Source organism: Oncorhynchus kisutch, linkage group LG10 (genome assembly GCF_002021735.2).
Source record: "Oncorhynchus kisutch isolate 150728-3 linkage group LG10, Okis_V2, whole genome shotgun sequence".
Classification (NCBI taxonomy): Eukaryota; Metazoa; Chordata; class Actinopteri; order Salmoniformes; family Salmonidae; genus Oncorhynchus; species Oncorhynchus kisutch.
In genome coordinates, this window is record NC_034183.2 from 64,536,712 (window position 1) to 64,556,568 (window position 19,857).

Genomic DNA, 19,857 nt, shown 5'->3' on the forward strand with positions numbered 1-19,857 from the left:
GTACGGATTAGAATTTGTAAGATAAACATACGAATTGTAACAGATAATACAAACTGTAATTCATAACATATAACACGAAATGGATGATGGACATCCACAAATAAATACATACCAAATGTAACGTATCATACTGATTTTAGCGTCACGGATATTCATTTGGTATATTACGTCAGCCATGAGTCCAGGTTGGATATATATATCCAACTCCTCAGCTGCCTAGGACATCCCAGATTTCGACCCGTCAGGTGGAGAGCTCAAAGCGCACAGGATTTGACAGATGTTCGAATCGGACAAACTGCACCGCAAAGAGAGAATTGGGGAGCATTTCGGATTTACATAGTGGTAGCCTATATGCGACAAAATGTCTGGACAAAAGAGTGCGAATCCGTGTAATAAATTCCAAGCGAACATTTTTTATAAAAGTAAATGTCAGAACTGCTTCAAGTCTCGGGAGCTGCATCTTCCAACTGATCATGGTAAGGACCAGGTAAGTGAACAAACATATTTATGTTTTATTAGTTTTTATACTTTGGCTATTACTTTTCTGAATGTTGATGACAGGGATGACAGATGGGCATGCACTCAATGTTATATCAGACAGAGACATTCCTTCATATTGTGTCAGGTATCACGTTCATTTGTGAAATGTAATGAACATAACGTAATAGCCAACCTTTTCTGTTGTAGAAAATGAAGCAATTTGACTGAATGGCCCCAATGCATGAGTCAAATATTTGTCACCACACACCTCCCACACTGTTATAAAGAGACCGTTGACAGCACTACTGTCAGCACTCAGCATGCCATAGGCCACAACAGGTTATTATTCTTTTAGAAAACATATACACCATTGCTATCTGATTATTTTGTGCTCATCTCTGTGTGTCTTGTATATTTAGAGCCATTTGTCATTGAACGTCAGCTAAGTAAGCTCCTGTTTTAAAGCATCTGACTCAGGTGTGAAGGTTACGTATAAATATCCAAGTTGGAATTTTTGAGGAAAGAATTATCTCATGTTGAGAAGCACTCATAACACAAGAAACAAAACTCTCTGACAAAGAGTTGAGCAAGTTGAGTAACTGGCAGAGAGTCAGAACATTCCAGTCTTTGGGGACATCTAAAAAAGAGCACAAAGAGCAGTTTATCTTCTTTTTTCCATGTCAACAAGATTATCCCTGCCTCTTGTTTACGGCCTACTGCATGGACATACTTAATCTGTTCACACGTTTTGTAAAGGCAGCATAAGAACACTGAATCACGAACGGTCACTGGCTAATCCTACAAAGGACATTCCCTAAAAAGATAGGATGGTTATTCCTTTGACATTCAAAACATGAATCAACGAGTATTGATGCTCCCTGCCAGAAAAAGACAAGACCCATAGGATGGCATAGAAAAACGATTTCATTTGATAGAACCTTCACAGGTCAAGACCCAACTCATTTCTCCTTGTGTTCCCATGCTTGACAGGCCAAACCCATCTATGGAGGCTGGCTCTGCTTGGCTGCTGAGGGGACAGACTTTGACAATCCAATTCAGAGGTCAAGGGTAAGAGAATGACAAATAACTATCTAGTCTTGGACTATGGTTGTACAGAAATGTATCAGTAGTACTAGTTTATATTCTGATAGACCTGCAAGTTATTCAATATTTGAGGCATTATTGCAACATTATCCATAACAACTCTATCTCTAAATGGTAGAAATGGCAGCGACGATTCTTCATCCTGTATGAAAATGGCAGCATGAGCTTTGCACTGGACGAGTTGGTAAGATATTCTGTATTTGAACACACACACACACACACACACACACACACACACACACACACACACACACACACACACACACACACACACACACACACACACACACACACACACACACACACACACACACACACACATACACACACACACACACACACACACCAAAAAGCTAAGCAAACCAGATCATCCAACATGAATAGAGGTTAACTACAGTATATTGTCCTGATGTATGTTTTAATGTTTTATGAGAGGATTCACTATGCATCTCTTAGCCAGATGTTGTGTGTAGTACCAGAGCAGATGATTTGGGATTCATCTGTCCTCTAATGACACATCCCCCTCTCTCACTGATCTTCTGAAATCTCCTCCTCTGCTCTCTTTCATGTCACTCTATATAGCCTGTATTAAAACTCAGTTGCAACGGGTAATGTCTTGTTCGTGATGGCCTTTAACCCTCCAAAATATCTCTCTATATATTTTTGGATATTTCTAGATGGTGTACAAAAGATGCCATGATTAGCATCATAATCTCTGCCAGAATTTCCAGTCAGACAAAATTATTGACATTGTATATCATTCCTTTAGAAAAGCACTCTGCCACAAGGAACAGTGAACATGAATCTGTGTACAGCGGTGATTGACGCAGAGCCTAAGACAGGCCAGAGGAACGCTTTGTGCATCATCACACCTGAACAGGAGTTCTTTATCCGGGGGGAGAACAAGGAGATCATCAATGGGTCAGTAATGCTTCTCTGATATTACAGTATGATATGATATCACTCCTGATTTAACTTCTCTGATATATCAGTATGATATGATACCACTCCTGATTTAACTTCTCTGATATTACATTATGATATGATATCACTCCTGATTTAACTTCTCTGATATTACATTATGATATGATATCACTCCTGATTTAACTTCTCTGATATTACATTATGATATGATATCACTCCTGATTTAACTTCTCTGATATATCAGTATGATATGATATCACTCCTGATTTAACTTCTCTGTAAATTCTTGTCTTTGATGGACAATATTTTGAATCCATGTCATGTCTGTGTCGTTTTCTTTTTACCAGCTGGAGTGAACAACTAGTCGTTTACCCACGGACCTATAAGCAGAATCAGAAGAAGAAACGTAAAGTAGAACCCACTACTTCCCAGGTGATAACTTCTTCTTTTCATAACATTGTAACCGAGATGCCTGGTCACCGGTGGCCTAAATACATGTTTGAAAATATTGTGGAAAAATACGTCAACTACTGTATATGTCAATGATGTGTTATGCCTTTACACATTATGGTAATGGAAACATATTGTGTTCATCAGGAACCCAGCCCAGCAAAGATGGCTGCCACTGAGCCCAGTTTCTCAGTCATGAAAAGTGGTGACCCTCGCCTGTGGCAGGGAGAGCGGCCCAGTGGGGGTCCGGATGTGGCCCCTGTCTGGACTGTGACAGATACTGATCCCCTGGGCCTGGACGAGACCCCTGCAGGTGTGGAGGAAAGAAACCAGCCAACACACATACACACACACACACTCAGACAGGCTTTCAAGTCTGCCAGACATTTACAGCCATTTCCTGCCATCTAACACTGTCCTAACTTCCTGCAGGTGGTCATGCATACAGGATGAGAAAGTTGGCCTTTATTAGTGGACAGATTCATTACCAGTGTAGTAGTGTTATTGAAAGACTAGAAAGGATGCAGGACTATGGTAAACAATCATCTCTAATATATTTCACAGACACAACTCAGATTAATTATGCGAGCAGAGCAGACATTTCTCTTAATAGCGGTCATGTGATGAACGGTAAGTGCACACTAACTATGTGGATGCAGACTTATTGGTGTGTCTGGGCCTAGGTTATAATGGAGAGCAGGATCAACTCCTGTAGTGCAGACTGTGCCTGTAGGGGACTTCATTAGGCTGATGTAGATGACAGGTTTTACAGATGCTTTTCCATGGCCTGGGAGCAGATGAAAAGGAAAACAAACTGGAGGCATCTCTTTAATGAGCTGTGGTCTGTTAGGTGCAACTTTATAGTGGCACTATGCAGGGGTGTCCCTCAAATGTCTCTATGGTCAAACGTGACACTTCCTTAGATGGGAGACATTATAGTAACTATCTGACCAGATTCCTCATATAACAAGTCTTACAAGTTAGATTTTTCAGAACAGGATTCTCATAAAAATCTTGCCACTGTCCTGCTATTTGTGTTTCGGTCCAAAAGCAGTGACCTAAAGTATCATGCAAAACATAGACCTAACCTGTGCAGTCACAGTCTGAAAACAGCCCTCTTTATTTAATAACTCTCCTCAGGTCATGGTTCCCACTACCTCCCTTCAGCCTCCAGTGACTCCCTGACCTTTGACGGTAGTCTGCGGCTCTCCAACGGCTCCTGTATCAGTAGCTCTGTGAGTTCCCTGGACTCTGTGGCCAGCAAGGGGACTGACACCAGCAGCGACAGCCAGCGCACAGAGCCTACGCCATACAGAGACCACCCACCGGCCAACAAGAACAACATGGCAGAGAGAAGGTGAGATTCATGGAAAAGACATGTTATCAGTTGTGTCTGATATTGGGAGATCTATAATGAAAGCAATGTTCTTGGACATTAGTTACAATTTTATTTATTTGGTTTTGTATTTGTTGTGTGTTGTCATGAAAATGCTAACAGGCATAAAATGGGTTTGGCATGGGCTAGGACCAAATGTGCTAGCAATTAGCACTAAAGGACAGCAGATGCCTCCCTGTTTCTCTCTGTATAAAATGGTACACACATTACACACAGCCCAACAGCACATCAAAGATCCATATTCTTCCATTAGGGAGGTAACGTTTTTTAAATGTAGCTTATAGAAGCACTCCCAGTTTGTTCCCTAACTAACAGCATATACAGTATTTGGGCTACGTGATGGGAATACCTCCTTGGTCTGTGTGTTTCATTCATTGCCTTCTAAGGACAGACATAATCCTTGCCCTGAATAAGGCCTCGAAATTCCTAAAGGATTGTGTAATTAGATATTTTGAAGGAATTCTATTTCTGAGTTCCTCACAAACTGCCAGTCATCAGAAAGTAGGAGAAATGTCAAGGCAAGACATCACACTGACTGAGGGCCCAGTATTATGTTTGTGCCAACTCATACAGATACATACATGCCTCAACAAGAATTTACCATCCCTGTTATAAGAGGACAGATGCTACACCCACAGTTTATTAAAGATAGTATTTGCTTTTGTGGTCATACTGTATATACAAACGCTCTATCGGATTCTTCTAGGGAATTCCATCTATGTAATATCTGCTATCTTTCTAAACAAAACATGACACTGGAGGTGAGGATGTCACTTGAAAGTCCAATTTAACAGTAGCACTAGATGGATGTAGGTGACATGGATGTCCTCAGTCTAGGCCCAGCTTGGGGGTACAGAATAAGTGGCGGTGACATTATTCAGCTGTCATCCTAAAGTTCTTTTTGCAGGAAGTGATGTCACAGCCCACCTGTGAGGGGCCATGGAGGACACCATGGCTGTTTGTTGAATGACAGGCTTGATTTTCCTGCTTTTCAGCTGCTACAATGAGCCAGGGAAGGCTGGGAGGAGTGCTGTGGGAGAGGACCTGGGTCAGGCTGGATCCAGGAAGGGGAGGAGTGAAACTCGCAGCAACCAGAGAGAGGTATCAGTCACACCGTCACAGTGTTTTTACATTGCAGTCAGTCCTCCCACTCCCGGTAAGGCTTGTCACATTCCTCCACTATAACTCCATCACTTGAACCACACCTCATAATCCAAATAGTAACCATAGCTTTTAAGAATAGCAACACTTGTTACCCACCAGGAGGGCTCAAGACAAAAGGGGACTAAAGGGGTCTGCCGAAAGTGAATAGTGTTTCCACATCTACACATATAGATTGGTATTTTACACACCATTGATGGAGTCTGTCATTGTTAAGGTAAAGTACATGTGTACACCACACATCTGTTCCCGCTAGTTCTCCATAGGACTTGTTTGGACATGACTCATAAGACCAGGTTTTGGAGAGGCAAAGATGTCACGTCAAGCGTTTTGGCTCTGGCCTGATTGCATGGTGTGTAAGGCTCATGGACAGGGATGAAGCGCTACTTACATTCCACACTGTCAGGTGTGTGTGTGTGCCATGTGTGTCAATATATGTGTGTTTAGTTCTATACCGAAATGCAGGAGTTTGGCATGGCTAAGTCAATCCTCCCATCAGCCGTGTTGAGGCATGTGTTAGTGTGTGTGAGTAAGACAGGGAGAAGGTGAATAATTCAGGACTGTGCTGTGTTCTCTAACTAAACTGGTTGTATAATGCTCTGACGGGGCTCCGTCTGCACTTCATGTTGTGTGTTGTAATCTCAGAATGGCATTCCTCTTAGACACATTTTCCATTTACCTAAACATGGATACTATGTAATTAGGGATCTGCCTGTAAGTCCCAGACAAACCTCTGCTAACTCATAACGGTGATGGTATCTTACAGTACAATGACCCAGCTGTTGTATCTGTAGGGAGCTGTTGTATCTGTAGGGTGCTGTTGTATCTGTAGGGTGCTGTTGTATCTGTAGGGACCTGTTGTATCTGTACGGAGCTGTTGTATCTGTAGGGAGCTATTGTATCTGTAGGGACCTGTTGTATCTGTAGGGACCTGTTGTATCTGTAGGGTGCTGTTGTATCTGTAGGGAGCTGTTGTATCTGTAGGGAGCTGTTGTATCTGTAGGGAGCTGTTGTATCCATAGGGAGCTGTTCTATCTGTAGTAGGGAGCTGTTGTATCTGTTGGGTGCTGTTGTATCTGTAGGGAGCTGTTGTATCTGTAGGGACCTGTTGTATCTGTAGGGACCTGTTGTATCTGTAGGGAGCTGTTGTATCTGTAGGGAGCTGTTCTATCTGTAGTAGGGAGCTGTTGTATCTGTTGGGTGCTGTTGTATCTGTAGGGAGCTGTTGTATCTGTAGGGACCTGTTGTATCTGTAGGGAGCTGTTGTATCTGTAGGGAGCTGTTGTATCTGTAGGGAGCTGTTGTATCTGTAGGGAGCTGTTGTGTCTGTAGGGAGCTGTTGTATCTGTAGGGAGCTGTTATATCTGTAGTAGGGAGCTGTTGTATCTGTAGGGAGCTGTTATATCTGTAGTAGGGAGCTGTTGTATCTGTAGGGACCTGTTGTATCTGTAGGGAGCTGTTGTATCTGTAGGGACCTGTTGTATCTGTAGGGAGCTGTTGTATCTGTAGGGAGCTGTTGTGTCTGTAGGGAACTGTTGTATCTGTAGGGAGCTGCTGTTGGTCATGTGTTTGAGGCTGGGAGGCACTATCATTGTACAGTATCTCCTGAGTCAAGTGCACATCTGTTTGTGAAATGATAGTCACCATATTCTCAGACTGGCTCCTGTGATTAAGGTAGTGACTAAAGCATAAGTATCAGTCTGTCTACTCCTGACAACAACAAATACATGACCAGCATTTAGGATTATTAACACTACAGTATAGAACACATGTACAGTCCATACTGGTACACAGTACCATTTCTACATTGTACTAGATGTAGAAAACATCCTGTTGATGTCACAGGAGGCTGCTGAGGGGAGGGCGTCTCATAATAATGTCTGGAATGGAGTGAATGGAATGTTATCAACCACATGGAAACATGTGTTTGATGTGTTCGATACCATTCCATTTATTCCGTTCCAGCCGTTACTATGAGCCCGTCCTCCTCAATTAAAGTGCAACCAGTTGCACCTTAATTGTAGTTGATTTTTCACAGACTATGGCTGGTGCACTGTATATCTTTCTGTTTATATTATGAGATACTGTATGAACTGTTGAACCCTGTAATATGATTTAGTTAGACACATCATACACAGTATGGCCATCCAATGGGGTCAAAGGTTTAACGTTAATCTCTGATTAAATCCCTCTGTAGGAGTTTTCTCTTAAGTCCCTACCCGACAGAACATATTATCCCATGTGTTCATTTATGTCCCTCCAGTTTGAGAGGTCAAATGCCTGTTCACAGTTCACTCTGTCCCCCAGGCTCAGATTCCCCAGATAGTCCCACTTCCCCTTTCCCATCCTATCCTAGGGAAAGGGGACTTCACTGTCCAGAATGGTCAGTGTTGTTGGAGAAGACAGGAGGCTAGTTCACACTGCTGGCTGGAGCAGAGTGTTCTCTCCCTCATGTTACTGTTATGTGTCCTTGGATAGTTTTCTATGCAAATAGCTGGGCACAGACAAAGAATGTTCTGGATTTACTGAAGTGGTCCTTTTTCTTCTTTTTTTATTACGTAAGAGTAAAAAGAATGAGGCTTTTGAAGTCTCAAGTAAATGAGAAAATAATCTTGTTTCATATGGTGCCGCTGTCTCTAGTTTCATTTAGCGCTGGCTAATCTAGATTTAAAGGGACTCTCTGATGTGTTTTTTAGAGCTATTTGGTTAGCCAGGATGAAACCCAATATGAGGTAGCTTTGGTAGGTAACAGTCAGGGATGTGGGAATCTTGTCAAGACAGAGATTTGGGACTTGTAACATCCCTGGGCTTGTGAGACTGGATGCCAGGGGCCATCAGGGATAATACAGCCTCCAACGTCTTTTCATACACTCCCCAGCCAAGCCCAGTCACCAGAGTGGAACTCATTCTTAATGTGAGTACGGTTTAATAACCCCTGTATAGAGAGCACTTCCTCTCTCCTGCTGTGTCCCACAATAAGCCTTACATCTCACAACACTGCCTTCCAGAGACCTGCCATGACTTGTGGGTTCTCTGCTTGATACAATGCACACGTCCAAGCCGTCTCAGTCATGATAGACTAAAGGGAAACGACATAATCTTGTTTTTTATTTGCAACAAGCTTACAGTAATACAGGACATGATCACATTTGCTAAACCATCTGACACCTTCTACATTGTTACTTCAGTAATTGATAGTGTCCTGTTGTTACACCCAGAAACTGCAGTCGTGTGGAGATCTAAGCCCAGGTCAACTCACCGTCCCTCCTCCTCAGAGAAGAGCTAAGTCACTGGACCGCAGGACCTCGGAGTCTGTCATGACTGTGAGTGCTTATTACTTCTGGAATTTCTGTGCACTGAAAGCTGTAAAACATGTCAGAAAACTGTCACAGTTCAAACAAGGACGCTCCCATAATTTAAACAAGTATAAATGAAAGCCCCAAGTGGATTGACGGCAGTTTACTTTTATGTTGAAGTGTCTGAAAACAACTGTATGGCCGTGCCTCTTTGAACTCCTGACTAACTTACTGTCTTATCTTCCTTACAGCCTGATTTGCTGAACTTCAAGAAAGGGTGGATGATGAAACTGGATAAGGAGGATCAGGTATAGGAATGGACAGATCCAGAATGTCTTTTACTTTTGGCACTGAACACCTTCCCACGTTTCTACCCCAAAGGCACATGGATCCTGAATGTGTGCGTGTACATTTAGTGATGTTTAAGGTGCTGTGGATCCTTGCTATGAAGGTGAAGCCTGACAGTTCAAATGTATTATGTAAGTTTTTGCATCTACTATCCCTTATAGTCTGTCTGCTCCCCTCTAGTGGAGGAAATACTGGTTTGTGCTATCAGCTGACAGTCTGAGGTACTACAAGGATTCCTTCGCAGAGGAGGCAAGTTCATGTGCATTTACATTTTTACTGAATGAAGTACACATAGATATGTGATTTTGTGAGGACAGGGAAACATGCTTTTGTTATTTTTTCATCCCAAGTCTTGAATTGATGTCTGTCATCTTCTCTTGTTAGAACTCAGATCTGGAGGGGGAGATTGACTTGACCAAGTGTCATAATGTCTCAGAGCACCAGGTCCAGAGGAACTATGGCTTTCAGATCCATGTAAGACTAAATCTATACCTACGGAAATTGAAATCAACAGATGAATGTTGATCCATTCTATACATACAGTAAGTGTCCTATACTCAATCAAAGTAATATTCCTAATGTCTTCCCTCAGACCCAGAAGTGTGTCTTTACTCTGTCAGCCATGACTGCAGGGATACGGAGAAACTGGATCCAGGCCCTCATGAAGAATGTCCATCCATCTAACGCTCCTGATGTGGCCAGGTAAATGGCGTCTGTAATACCAGCCTCACTACTACATAGTAATACATTAGTAGACTACCACCATTCTATAGTAGTGATGGGAAGGTCTCTGCCTTTGTTTCGGCAGAATGCCTCATTTCCTCCGTCAGTAAGTATTTGTGTTATTCTGTTGTGATTGTAAAGCAGCTTGACAGTCCATCACGTCCCTTGCAGCCCATCAGAGTCACTGCCCCTCCCTAAGCCAGACGTGACCCAGGACTCCTCCCCCTCCTCTGAGGTCCCTACAGAGAGAGTCCAGGGGCCCAAACAGAGCCGCATCCGTGAGAGGAGACGCGAAGGGCGCTCCAAGACCTTTGACTGGGCTGAGTTCAGCCCTATGGCCCTGCTAGCCTCTGAGCAGGAGGTGCAGCAGGAGACAAAGGAGCCTCTTCGGATGGAGGTAGGGGACCTGGAGAGGAAGAGGAGGCGAGATGAGAGGAGGAGGAGGTATGACAGCATGCTCGGCTTCCTTGTGGACTGGGAGATGGACTGTGACAGAGGAGGTATCAGTCCCAGGTCACCCAGGACTCACCAGAGGGTGCAGAGGGAGATTGAACAGTGCTGGCAGCAGGTGGAAAGGACTGCCTTTAGACAGGAGAAGACTGTTCCATTGTACACTGAGTCCCAGGGCAAGGATAAAGAGGATATGGGGATTCTACTGGAGACCTACCACAGGAGGGTGAGTCTGTGTATCTTAAAATGATTCCTAACAGGAACAATGTTAACGTTATGAGGTGCTTTCTCTGCTGCTGGTTGGCTTAACGGTGGACGGTGGACTTTATCTCTGTGTCTTGTGGACTTTATCTCTGTGTCTTGTGATTAAAGGTAGAAGAGTTGAAGGGCCAGTTGGCAGAGTCAGACCAACGCAGGCTTGAGCTGGAGGCTCAGTTGAGCACTGCATTAGGACTCCAGCCTCATGCCTCCCTGCCGGTAAGGAAAAATAATATTGGCCTATACATAGTATGGATATGCTCTGTATTTCCATCTATAATACTTCCACTTTGCAACAATGATGCCTACCTAATTATAGACAATTGTCTTGCCTCATCCTGTAAGCTTGAGGCCCCAATGTGCCCAGAAGCTGATCTTCCCTCTTTGAAAAGCCTGACGGACATGTACAGGGAGACCAGAGAGCTCCTCCAGCAACAGGAGCTGAAGAAGCAGGACATACAGGAGCAGCTCCAGGAGCAGCTTGGCCTGGCCCTGTCATCGGCCCCTCTGGAGAAACACAGCTCCCCTGGAACTCACCCATCACCACCACCCAGCATCTGGCTGCATGACACCGAGGGAAACCTCCAGGGGCTGGAGGATCTGTTCCCTGACTGCCCTATATCAGTAAACACACCTGGCATGTCACCAACCTCAGACACAGAACTCTCATCTTACTCTGTGCCTCAGAATGGAAGTGAGAACAGAGGGCCTAACTTGGGCAGTGAAACTAGCTCTCAGACACAGTTTGAAAATGGAAGCCATAGACAGACATTGATTCCAGAATCGCACACAAAATGGAGCCCAGATTCACTGAGCATGGGGGAAACTCAGGAAAGAGCCAACGGCGTGAGAATAGACAACCTACTATGCTGTGAGACACCCAGACCCACGGAGGAGTACGTAGACCCAGACCAGGCCATCGTGATGAGGAGACTATCCCAGGAGGTAGAGCTGCTCAGCATCCAGAACGAGGCCCTCAACCAGCGCAACCAGGAGATGCTCAACCAGCTGACAGAGGCAGACAGAGAGATAGAGAGACTGAAAGCAGAGCTTATCACTCAGTACAGTGGACCTCAGTTCCTCCCTGAGGCAGAGCAGCACAGCCAGACCAAAGTGAAAGGCCTGGAGAAGGAGCTGCGCAGGAGAGATGAGCAGCTCCAGGAGGCCCAGTCCCTACTAGCCTCAATGGACCAGCGTCTGAAGGAGACAGAGGTACAGCTGCAGCTCAGGGAGGACACTTTCAAAGACCTGGGCTTCCCAGCAGAAGAGGATGATGATGATGAAGAGGAGGAAGCTTGGGAAGAGAATATCAAAACACACCACCTTGGAGAGAAGGAGCGGGAACACCTTCAACAGTGTCTGCAGGCCATGGAGGCCAAGCAATTAGAACTAGAGAGACAGCTCCAGCACACAGAACAGACCTGCAGGGAGCTGCAGGCCCACAACACACAACTCAGAGAGGCTGAGCGGTTGTACAGCCAGAGAGCCATGGAGGCAGAGGCTGACATCGTAAGGTTTAATGAGGAAGTAGAGAAGGAAAGGACGGTGGAGAAAGAAAGTGGATTAAGGTGTAGCAGTGAAGGCAAATGGCAGGATGAGTTAATATTGGATTCAGGTGAAGAAAGGGTTCAGCAAGTGATGGAAGGGATAAGATTGATGTCCAGAACCTTAGGGAGAGTAGTGCAGGTGATTGACAGGTCAGGTATGGATGTGGTAAAGATGCCATTAGATAGAAAGTGTGTGGAGGTGAACAAGACAGTGGTCAGGCAGCTTCAGTTAGAGGAGGAGTTTTGGGGAAGGCTGTTGAACAGTTTGAAGGTCAACCCATCCCAGTCCAATGAGGATAAACTCACAGATGTGATTCTAAGTCAGATTTTAGAACACATGGTAGTGGAAAAGCAAACGCTCCTCCTAGCTCATACTCTTTTTTCTCATAAGAAAGATTTAAACATAAACACTGGAGGCCTGGACAGGATGAATGGATGCAGGTCTTTGAGAGACCTGGACATCATTGGAAACATAGCAGGTGAAACAGGTTCAGAAATGAAAGAGGAAGATGATGATGAGAGGATATGGAATGTGTACAACCAGCATAATGACACCGATGACTTCGGACATTTCACAGAGATCACACAGGAGAGAATTTTCCTGCTCAACCAAATCGCCTCCTCAGTCGGAGCCTCGGCCAATGACGAGCTCCAGTCCCTGGCACAAAGACTTTGTCATTTCCACAATGTAAATGATCCCCTGTTAGCTTCCATACACTGCACCGCCATGGAAGCCTTCTCATCCTATCGTCTCAGTAGGCTTAACACTCTACACAAGAGCCAATTTCAAGAGACTCAACAGGGACTGCTCATTGCTTCTTCTCCTTTGATGTGCAGCAGATGTGCTGGGCAGCTTGGGGCCAGACGGTCAGACCTGGAGAGACAGGGGAGTTCCTCAGTGGGATTTGGGTTGACCCCCCTGAGGCAGGGAGAACACATAGACTCACAGCAAACAGCCACACAGCTACTAGATACTGCAAGTGAGCAGAAGACAGAGACGCCTGCAATGAATGCTGCAGGTAAAATGGAGGTGGGAAGCCCAAACCACGGAGTGACTGCAGTAGAGGAAGTGTGCTGGGTTAGAAGGTGTGCAGAAGTGGTGGAGGGTGACTTCCTGCCCAACAGCATTGAGAGTCCAATGATAAAGGTAGAGAGTAGGGTAGATGAGGTAGAGAGTAGGGTAGATGAGGTAGAGAAAGGAATCCAGGAAGTTGATACTGATAAGGATGTAGAGGAGAGGAGCACTACTGAACCCCATGAAGAAGCAAACACTCTGGGGGAGGAGAAGCTGGAGATTGTGTTATCATCACTGAGAGGTCATGTGAAGGATCTGGAGGAGCAGCTGTCTGTCATGGCCAACATGAAAGCAGAGCATGATGGGAGAATGGCATGTCTCCAGCTGAAACATAAGGAGGACATAGAAAAGCTAAAGGTAGGACAACTCCCATAATAACAATTGTTGATAATCATCAATGGGATTTTTGGTAGTTCCTGAATTCACTAGAATTAAGATGTAATGAACCAACCCCAGGGAGTAGTGACCATTATAACAATGGATCTGTGGATCACCTAACAGTCCACTGCATCTGTGTTTGCCCCTGCAGGCCACATATGAGCATGGCTTTGTCACCATGGAGGAGTCCCAGCAGAGGATCGTGGGGGAACTGCAGCACAGACACCAGCAGGACCTGCAGCGCCTGCAGTTAGACACAGACAGACTGCTGGAGGAGGAGACGGCTGCTACTATCACAGGTGAGGGGGGACAGTGTGTGTGTGTGTGTGCTGTGTGTGTATGTTTAAAGGTTAAACGTTTTTAGGATATTTACAGTATGTGTGAAGGCAGAGTTTCTCAGAATATTGATAAGCTCACATTCCCATGCCACTCTAATGGAGTGAACATATCCCCTTTTATTGTGGCATTAGCAATTGAAGCAATGAAGAACGCTCACCGTGCCGAAGTCAAGAGAGAGATACAGAGGGCATGCCATGAAAACAACAATGCAGGAGATGTGAATCTTGGAGAAATATGCAGGCAACACAGGTAAATGTACTACCTGTTGATCTATGTGGTTGTAAATTGTCAAGCAAAGCACATGGCCAGATAGTACACTGGATTGGCTGACAAACACTGAGTTTTGGACTGATAATCTGCATTCTACCTGTCCTTGGCTCTGTATATGTCTGTCTGTATAACACACAGTGCACCTTGTGTCTAGTCTTGGCCGTGGTTTTCAGCTCTCAGGATCATGTGTGTGTGTGTGTGTGTGTGTGTGTAGTGAGGAGCTGGTCTCCTGTCACAGGGAGCTGGAGGTGTTGTCCCAGCAGTACTCTCTGAAGTGTCTGGAGAGCTCCCACCTGGGCCAGGCCCTGGAGGCAGAGAGACAGGCTCTGTGTCAGTGTCAGCAGGAGAACCAGGACCTCAGAACTCGCAACCAGGTCAGTCACATTATGACCATGTACCATCAAGTGTTTCTGCTCCAAGCCAACTAAATCTGCTGCCGGGTCCTCTGTCTTAACACACATAGTAGAATGCATACTTTTATAAACTTCATATCTGTCACGAACGTCGTCTCGAAAATGACCTGGACCAAGGTGCAGCATGGGGAGCGTACATTTCTCTTTATTATAATGTCGCCAACAAAACAAGAAACAACAAAAACTTGAACCTTACTAGGGCTATACAGGCCACTAACAGAGTCAACTACCCACCAAATACAAAAGGAAAAAAGGCTGCCTAAGTAGGATTCCCCAATCAGAGACAACGATAGACAGCTGTCCCTGATTGAGAACCATACCCGGCCAAAACATAGAAACACAGAACATAGAGTATCCCACCCGAGTCACACCCTGACCAACCAAACATAGAAAATAAAAATATCTCTATGGTCAGGGCGTGACAGTAACACTCCCCCCCAAAGGTGCGGACTCCGGCCGCAAACCTGACACTATAGGGGAGGGTCCGGGTGGGCATCTACCTCGGTGGCAGTTCCGGTGCGGGACGCAGACCCTGCTCCACCTCTGGCTCCCCCCCACTTTGGTGCCGCCTCTGGTGCAGGGACCCTCGTCGCCGACCCCAGAGTAGGTACCCTCTCAGCAGGCCCCGGACTGGGGACCCTCGCCGCAGGCCCCGGAATGGGGACCCTCGCCGCGGGCCCCGGACTGGGGACCCTGGATATCCTGCGCCGAAGAGATGCACTGGAGGCCAGGCGCGCTGAGCCGGCACCATCCGTCCTGGCTGGATGCCCACTCTAGCCCGTCCAATGCGGGGAGCTGGAATGTAGCGCACCGGGCTGTGCACACGCACTGGAGACACAGTGTGCTTTACCGCATAACACGTTGCCTGACCAGTACCACGCTCCTTGCCGTGAGCATGGGGAGTTAGCTCCGCCAACCTCCCCGTATGCCCCCTCCCAAAAAAATTTGGGAGTGGCTTCCCGGTCTTCCTTGCCAACCTTGACCCTATGTAACGCTGGTCCCCTTGACTAGCTGCTTCCGCCCTCCTCGCTGCTTCCACCTGCTCCCACGGCAGGCGATCTCTTCCAGCCAGGATCTCCTCCCACGTCCAGGATCCCTTTCCTTACAGAATGTCTTCCCATGTCCACTCTGTCTGCTCCTCCCGGCCACGCCGCTTGGTCCGTTTGTGGTGGGTAGTTCTGTCATGAACGTCTTCTTCAAAATGACCGGACCAAGGTGCAGCGTAGTGAGTGTATTTTTTTCTTTATTATAAATGTCGCCAACAAAACAAGAAACAACAAAAACGGCCGTGAACCTTACTAGGGCTATACAGGCCACTAACAAAGACAACTACCCACCAAATACAAAAGGAAAAAAGGCTGCCTAAGTATGATTCCCAATCAGAGACAACGATAGACAGCTGTCCCTGATTGAGAACCATACCCGACCAAAACATAGAAACACAGAACATAGAGTTTCCCACCCGAGTCACACCCTGACCAACCAAACAGAGAATAAAACGATCTCTACGGTCAGGGCGTGACAATATCAGACTGTTACAACACTCTGCAACAAAACCTTGAGGGTCCCTTGTATTTCCCAATTCTGTCTTTGTCATCAAATACAAAGTAACAGTGTTAGTAATGATGACTGTGGTTGTCTTTCCAGGAGCTGAGTGGTCATCTTGCTGCAGAGATCACCAGACTTTGCTCTCTGGCCAAGCAGGACACCTTCCCTCTTAGTCAGGAGAGAGATGTGTATGAGCTGGAGGTAAGTCTTCAGTAGTACTTCACTGCACAATAGCTATGTTGCTTAAGTATAACATTTTTTTTATACTAGATCAAATATAATCTTTATCTAGTCCAGTCAAGTAAAGTTTGATGTAAAGGTAAACTGTATCTGCCTTTGACTGGTAACACCACTAGATGTCACCCTTAGCAACATGACCAACTTACAGCCTCTAAAACATATGACATACTCATGTGCTGTACATTCTGTGCTGATCTATGGCACCTTGGTCCTCTGGTGTTGTACCTGTGTCTGAGGCATCAACTGTGATTCTGTCTGACTGTTAGATCTCCCTGCGTGTGAAGGAGTCAGAGGTACAGTGCCTCAAGCAGAAGATCACCTCGCTCAAGGATGAACTCCAGACAGCCCACAGGGTGAGATCACAGCACATGTATGAAGAGTAGACATAAGATGGACAACACTATTGTCCTGCTCTTACCATGTATTACTGTACAAATATTAGCATGGGTCATACTCTATTTAACCTGGTAATAGTGCCTGTTTATAGCCTAATCCCTGTTCCCCCCAGGATAAGAGGTATGCAACAGAGACGTACAAGGACATCTACACAGAGCTAAGCATCATGAGAGCCAAGGCAGAGAGAGACCTGGGACATCTCAGGGAGAACCTGAGGTTGGCCCACAAAGCACTAGGAGAGCTCTCACCTGCAGTGGACACAGATAATAATGGTATACATGACATTAAGATGGTGGTCCTGCCTTCAGGGATTCAGAGATGAACCACTGATGTGAAAAAGACAAGGTGTTCAGTGCTGCCACTCTGAGACCAAAACCTGCATGACAGCCAAGTCTCGCTGGATGTTTCCCCAACCACCTCTGGTTTTGGCAGCATCACTAGTCTGTATCGTACAGATGTCATTCATTGCGTAATACAGACAATTTGTGAATAACCTCATTCTGTTATGTGTCTTAATAATATTGGATGTATCTGAATCCTCTGACTGTTATCTGTGCAGTTTGCTGTAGCATGTCAGTTAGTCCTTTAGATTTGGAATAACCCTTGACGTTCTGTCCATTTCTTACATAAATGAAAGAAAGAGACTCTTATTAGAAGTCATCTTGTACAGTGGTGCAGCATAACCCTATAGAGATCTCCTTTGGGTACACATTTAAAAAATATTTTATATTTTATTTATTTCACCTTTATTTAACCAAGTAGGCAAGTTGAGGCCAAGATAAAGCAAAGCAGTTTGACACATATAACAACACAGAGTTACACATGGAGTAAAACAAACATACAGTCAATAATACAGTAGAAAAATAAGTCTATATACAATGTGAGCAAATGAGGTGAGATAAGGGAGGTAAAGGCAATAAATAGGCCATGGTGGTGAAGTAAATACAATATAGCAATTAAAACTACCTGAGTATATTGGTTTCTAACTTCCCTGAAAAGTTGCAATTCACGGGGTCTGTTCGATGCCAATTGCAGAACGCCACAGGATGTTTTTGTGTTGGTTAAGGGCAGTCAGGTCTGGAAAGAACCAAGGGCTGTATCTGTTCCTAGTTCTAAATTTCTTGAATGGAGCATGCTTATTTAAGATGGTGAGGAAGGCATTTTTAAAGAATAACCAGGCATCCTCTACTGACAGGATGAGGTCAATATCCTTCCAGGATACCCGGGCCAGGTCAATTAGAAAGGCCTGCTCGCTGAATTGTTTCAGGGAGCGTTTGATAGTGATGAGTGGAGGTAGTTTGACCGCTGACCCATTACGGATGCAGGCAATGAGGCAGTGATCACTGAGATCTTGGTTGAAAACAGCAGAGGTGAATTTAGAGGGCAAGTTGGTTAGGATGATATCCATGAGGGTGCCCGTGTTTACGGCTTTGTGTTTGTACCTGGTAGGTTCATGGATAATTTGTGTGAGATTGAGGGCATCAAGCTTAGATTGTAGGATGGCCGGGGTGTTAAGCATGTCACAGTTTAGGTCACCTAGCAGCACGAGCTCTGAAGATAGATGGGAGGCAATCAGTTCACATATGGTATCCAGAGCACAGCTGGGGGCAGAGGGTGGTCTATAGCAGGCGGCAATGGTGACAGACTTGTTTTTAGAGAGGTTGATTTTTAAAAGTAGAAGTTCAAATTGTTTGGGTACAGATCTGGATATTAGGCCAGAACTCCGCAGGCTATCTCTGTAGTAGATTGCAACACCGCCCCCTTTGGCCGTTCTATCTTGTCTTTGTCACATGTATAATAAATATCTGAAACATCTGTTTTGCCCTTTCATGGGCCTTTACAGTATCTCTTAGGGGTCTGGTTGTTATTCTTCCTCATACATGCACTTTGACCTCTCAATACTGGAGCCAACTAGTTGGTTTTATTCCTTATACTGGAGGCAAGTAATGGTTTTAATCCTTATACTGGAGGCAACTCATGGTTGTATTCCTTATACTGGAGGCAACTAATGGTTTTAATCCTTATATTGGAGGCAACTAATGGTTTTAATCCTTATATTGGAGGCAACTAATGGTTTTAATCCTTATATTGGAGGCAACTAATGGTTTTAATCCTTATATTGGAGGCAACTAATGGTTTTCATCCTTCTTTCATCCATCATATACTCCCTCGTTCTGTTAGTCTGAATAATAGAACGGACTGTCCTGGTAATGTAGCCAACATTTTGGGCATGGCTGCACCTTGTGAATAATCTTCTACAAATTCAGTGGATGGTGTAATATTCTTGTATTTTCTGCATGTCTGCGAAATGTAGGAATGTCAACGAAAAAAAATACTATGCCATGCCAGTATCAGAAAAGCTGTTGGTGATTCTATATGTGGCCTGACAGTAATCACTTTTGAAAGACAAGCTTTACCATTATGACTTAATAGTCACGATGCTGGATCTGATTTCTGATATTTGTTTCTTTCTCCGTAGAGTGTCAAGGAAGATAACTGCAGCTGAACAAAGAGACACAACGCACAACGTGGATTGTTCATCGGTCTATCCATGTTTACACCATTTAGCACTTAGAGATCCAAAGTTATATTGTCAAACATTTTATGTCCTATCTACCGTTACTGTACTACAGAATTTTAAAAGCGCATTATTTGAGGATTCTGTATTTTTACATCATTGTATCTAAACGCACACTACTATTTAGTCTGTCTACGTTTGTCGATAGGCTAGACATTTTGTAGACGTTTATCTGACGATTAACATTTATCTCAAGGCGTTTGTAAAATGTGTAGAATTATTACCCTGCTATGTCCAATCCAGTTATTGAACGGGGATATTTCTAAAGACAACTCAGATTAAGTTTGCTTTTCTTACCTGTGAAATACATGAACAAGTATGTATGTACCGTCTGAGTCTATAATGTAAAAGTATTATTTGTTTGTGAGTGGATGGTTTTATTTGGAGGCGTTTATCTTGGTCCTGCTAGTACACATTTTGATGTTCTTTATTCATGTCAAGTAATCTAATGATAAATTAAATGGATTTATTTTAAATATTTGT

General features: G+C 44.6%; 1 protein-coding gene across 4 annotated transcripts; it reads left to right on the forward strand.

Moving 5' to 3' along the window:
• The first annotated feature begins 223 nt into the window (after positions 1-223).
• Positions 224-19,850, forward strand: LOC109893565 (myosin phosphatase Rho-interacting protein-like). 4 transcript variants are annotated; one of them, XM_031834702.1, is made up of 23 exons: positions 224-487; positions 1,471-1,548; positions 1,703-1,768; positions 2,354-2,505; positions 2,856-2,940; positions 3,106-3,271; positions 4,099-4,315; positions 5,350-5,455; positions 8,734-8,838; positions 9,063-9,119; positions 9,340-9,408; positions 9,544-9,633; positions 9,752-9,861; positions 10,024-10,558; positions 10,705-10,809; positions 10,936-13,569; positions 13,742-13,889; positions 14,061-14,178; positions 14,414-14,573; positions 16,260-16,361; positions 16,667-16,753; positions 16,909-17,068; positions 19,276-19,850. In XM_031834702.1, exons 1-23 carry the CDS (start codon positions 362-364, stop codon positions 19,290-19,292), a joined length of 5,493 nt encoding a protein of 1,830 aa, XP_031690562.1. In that variant the 5' UTR covers positions 224-361; the 3' UTR covers positions 19,293-19,850. The 4 variants fall into 4 exon arrangements, with proteins under 4 accessions (XP_031690562.1, XP_031690563.1, XP_031690564.1 ...); XM_031834703.1 differs by having other exon boundaries at positions 10,027-10,558; XM_031834704.1 differs by having other exon boundaries at positions 10,054-10,558.
• Positions 19,851-19,857: the final 7 nt, after the last annotated feature.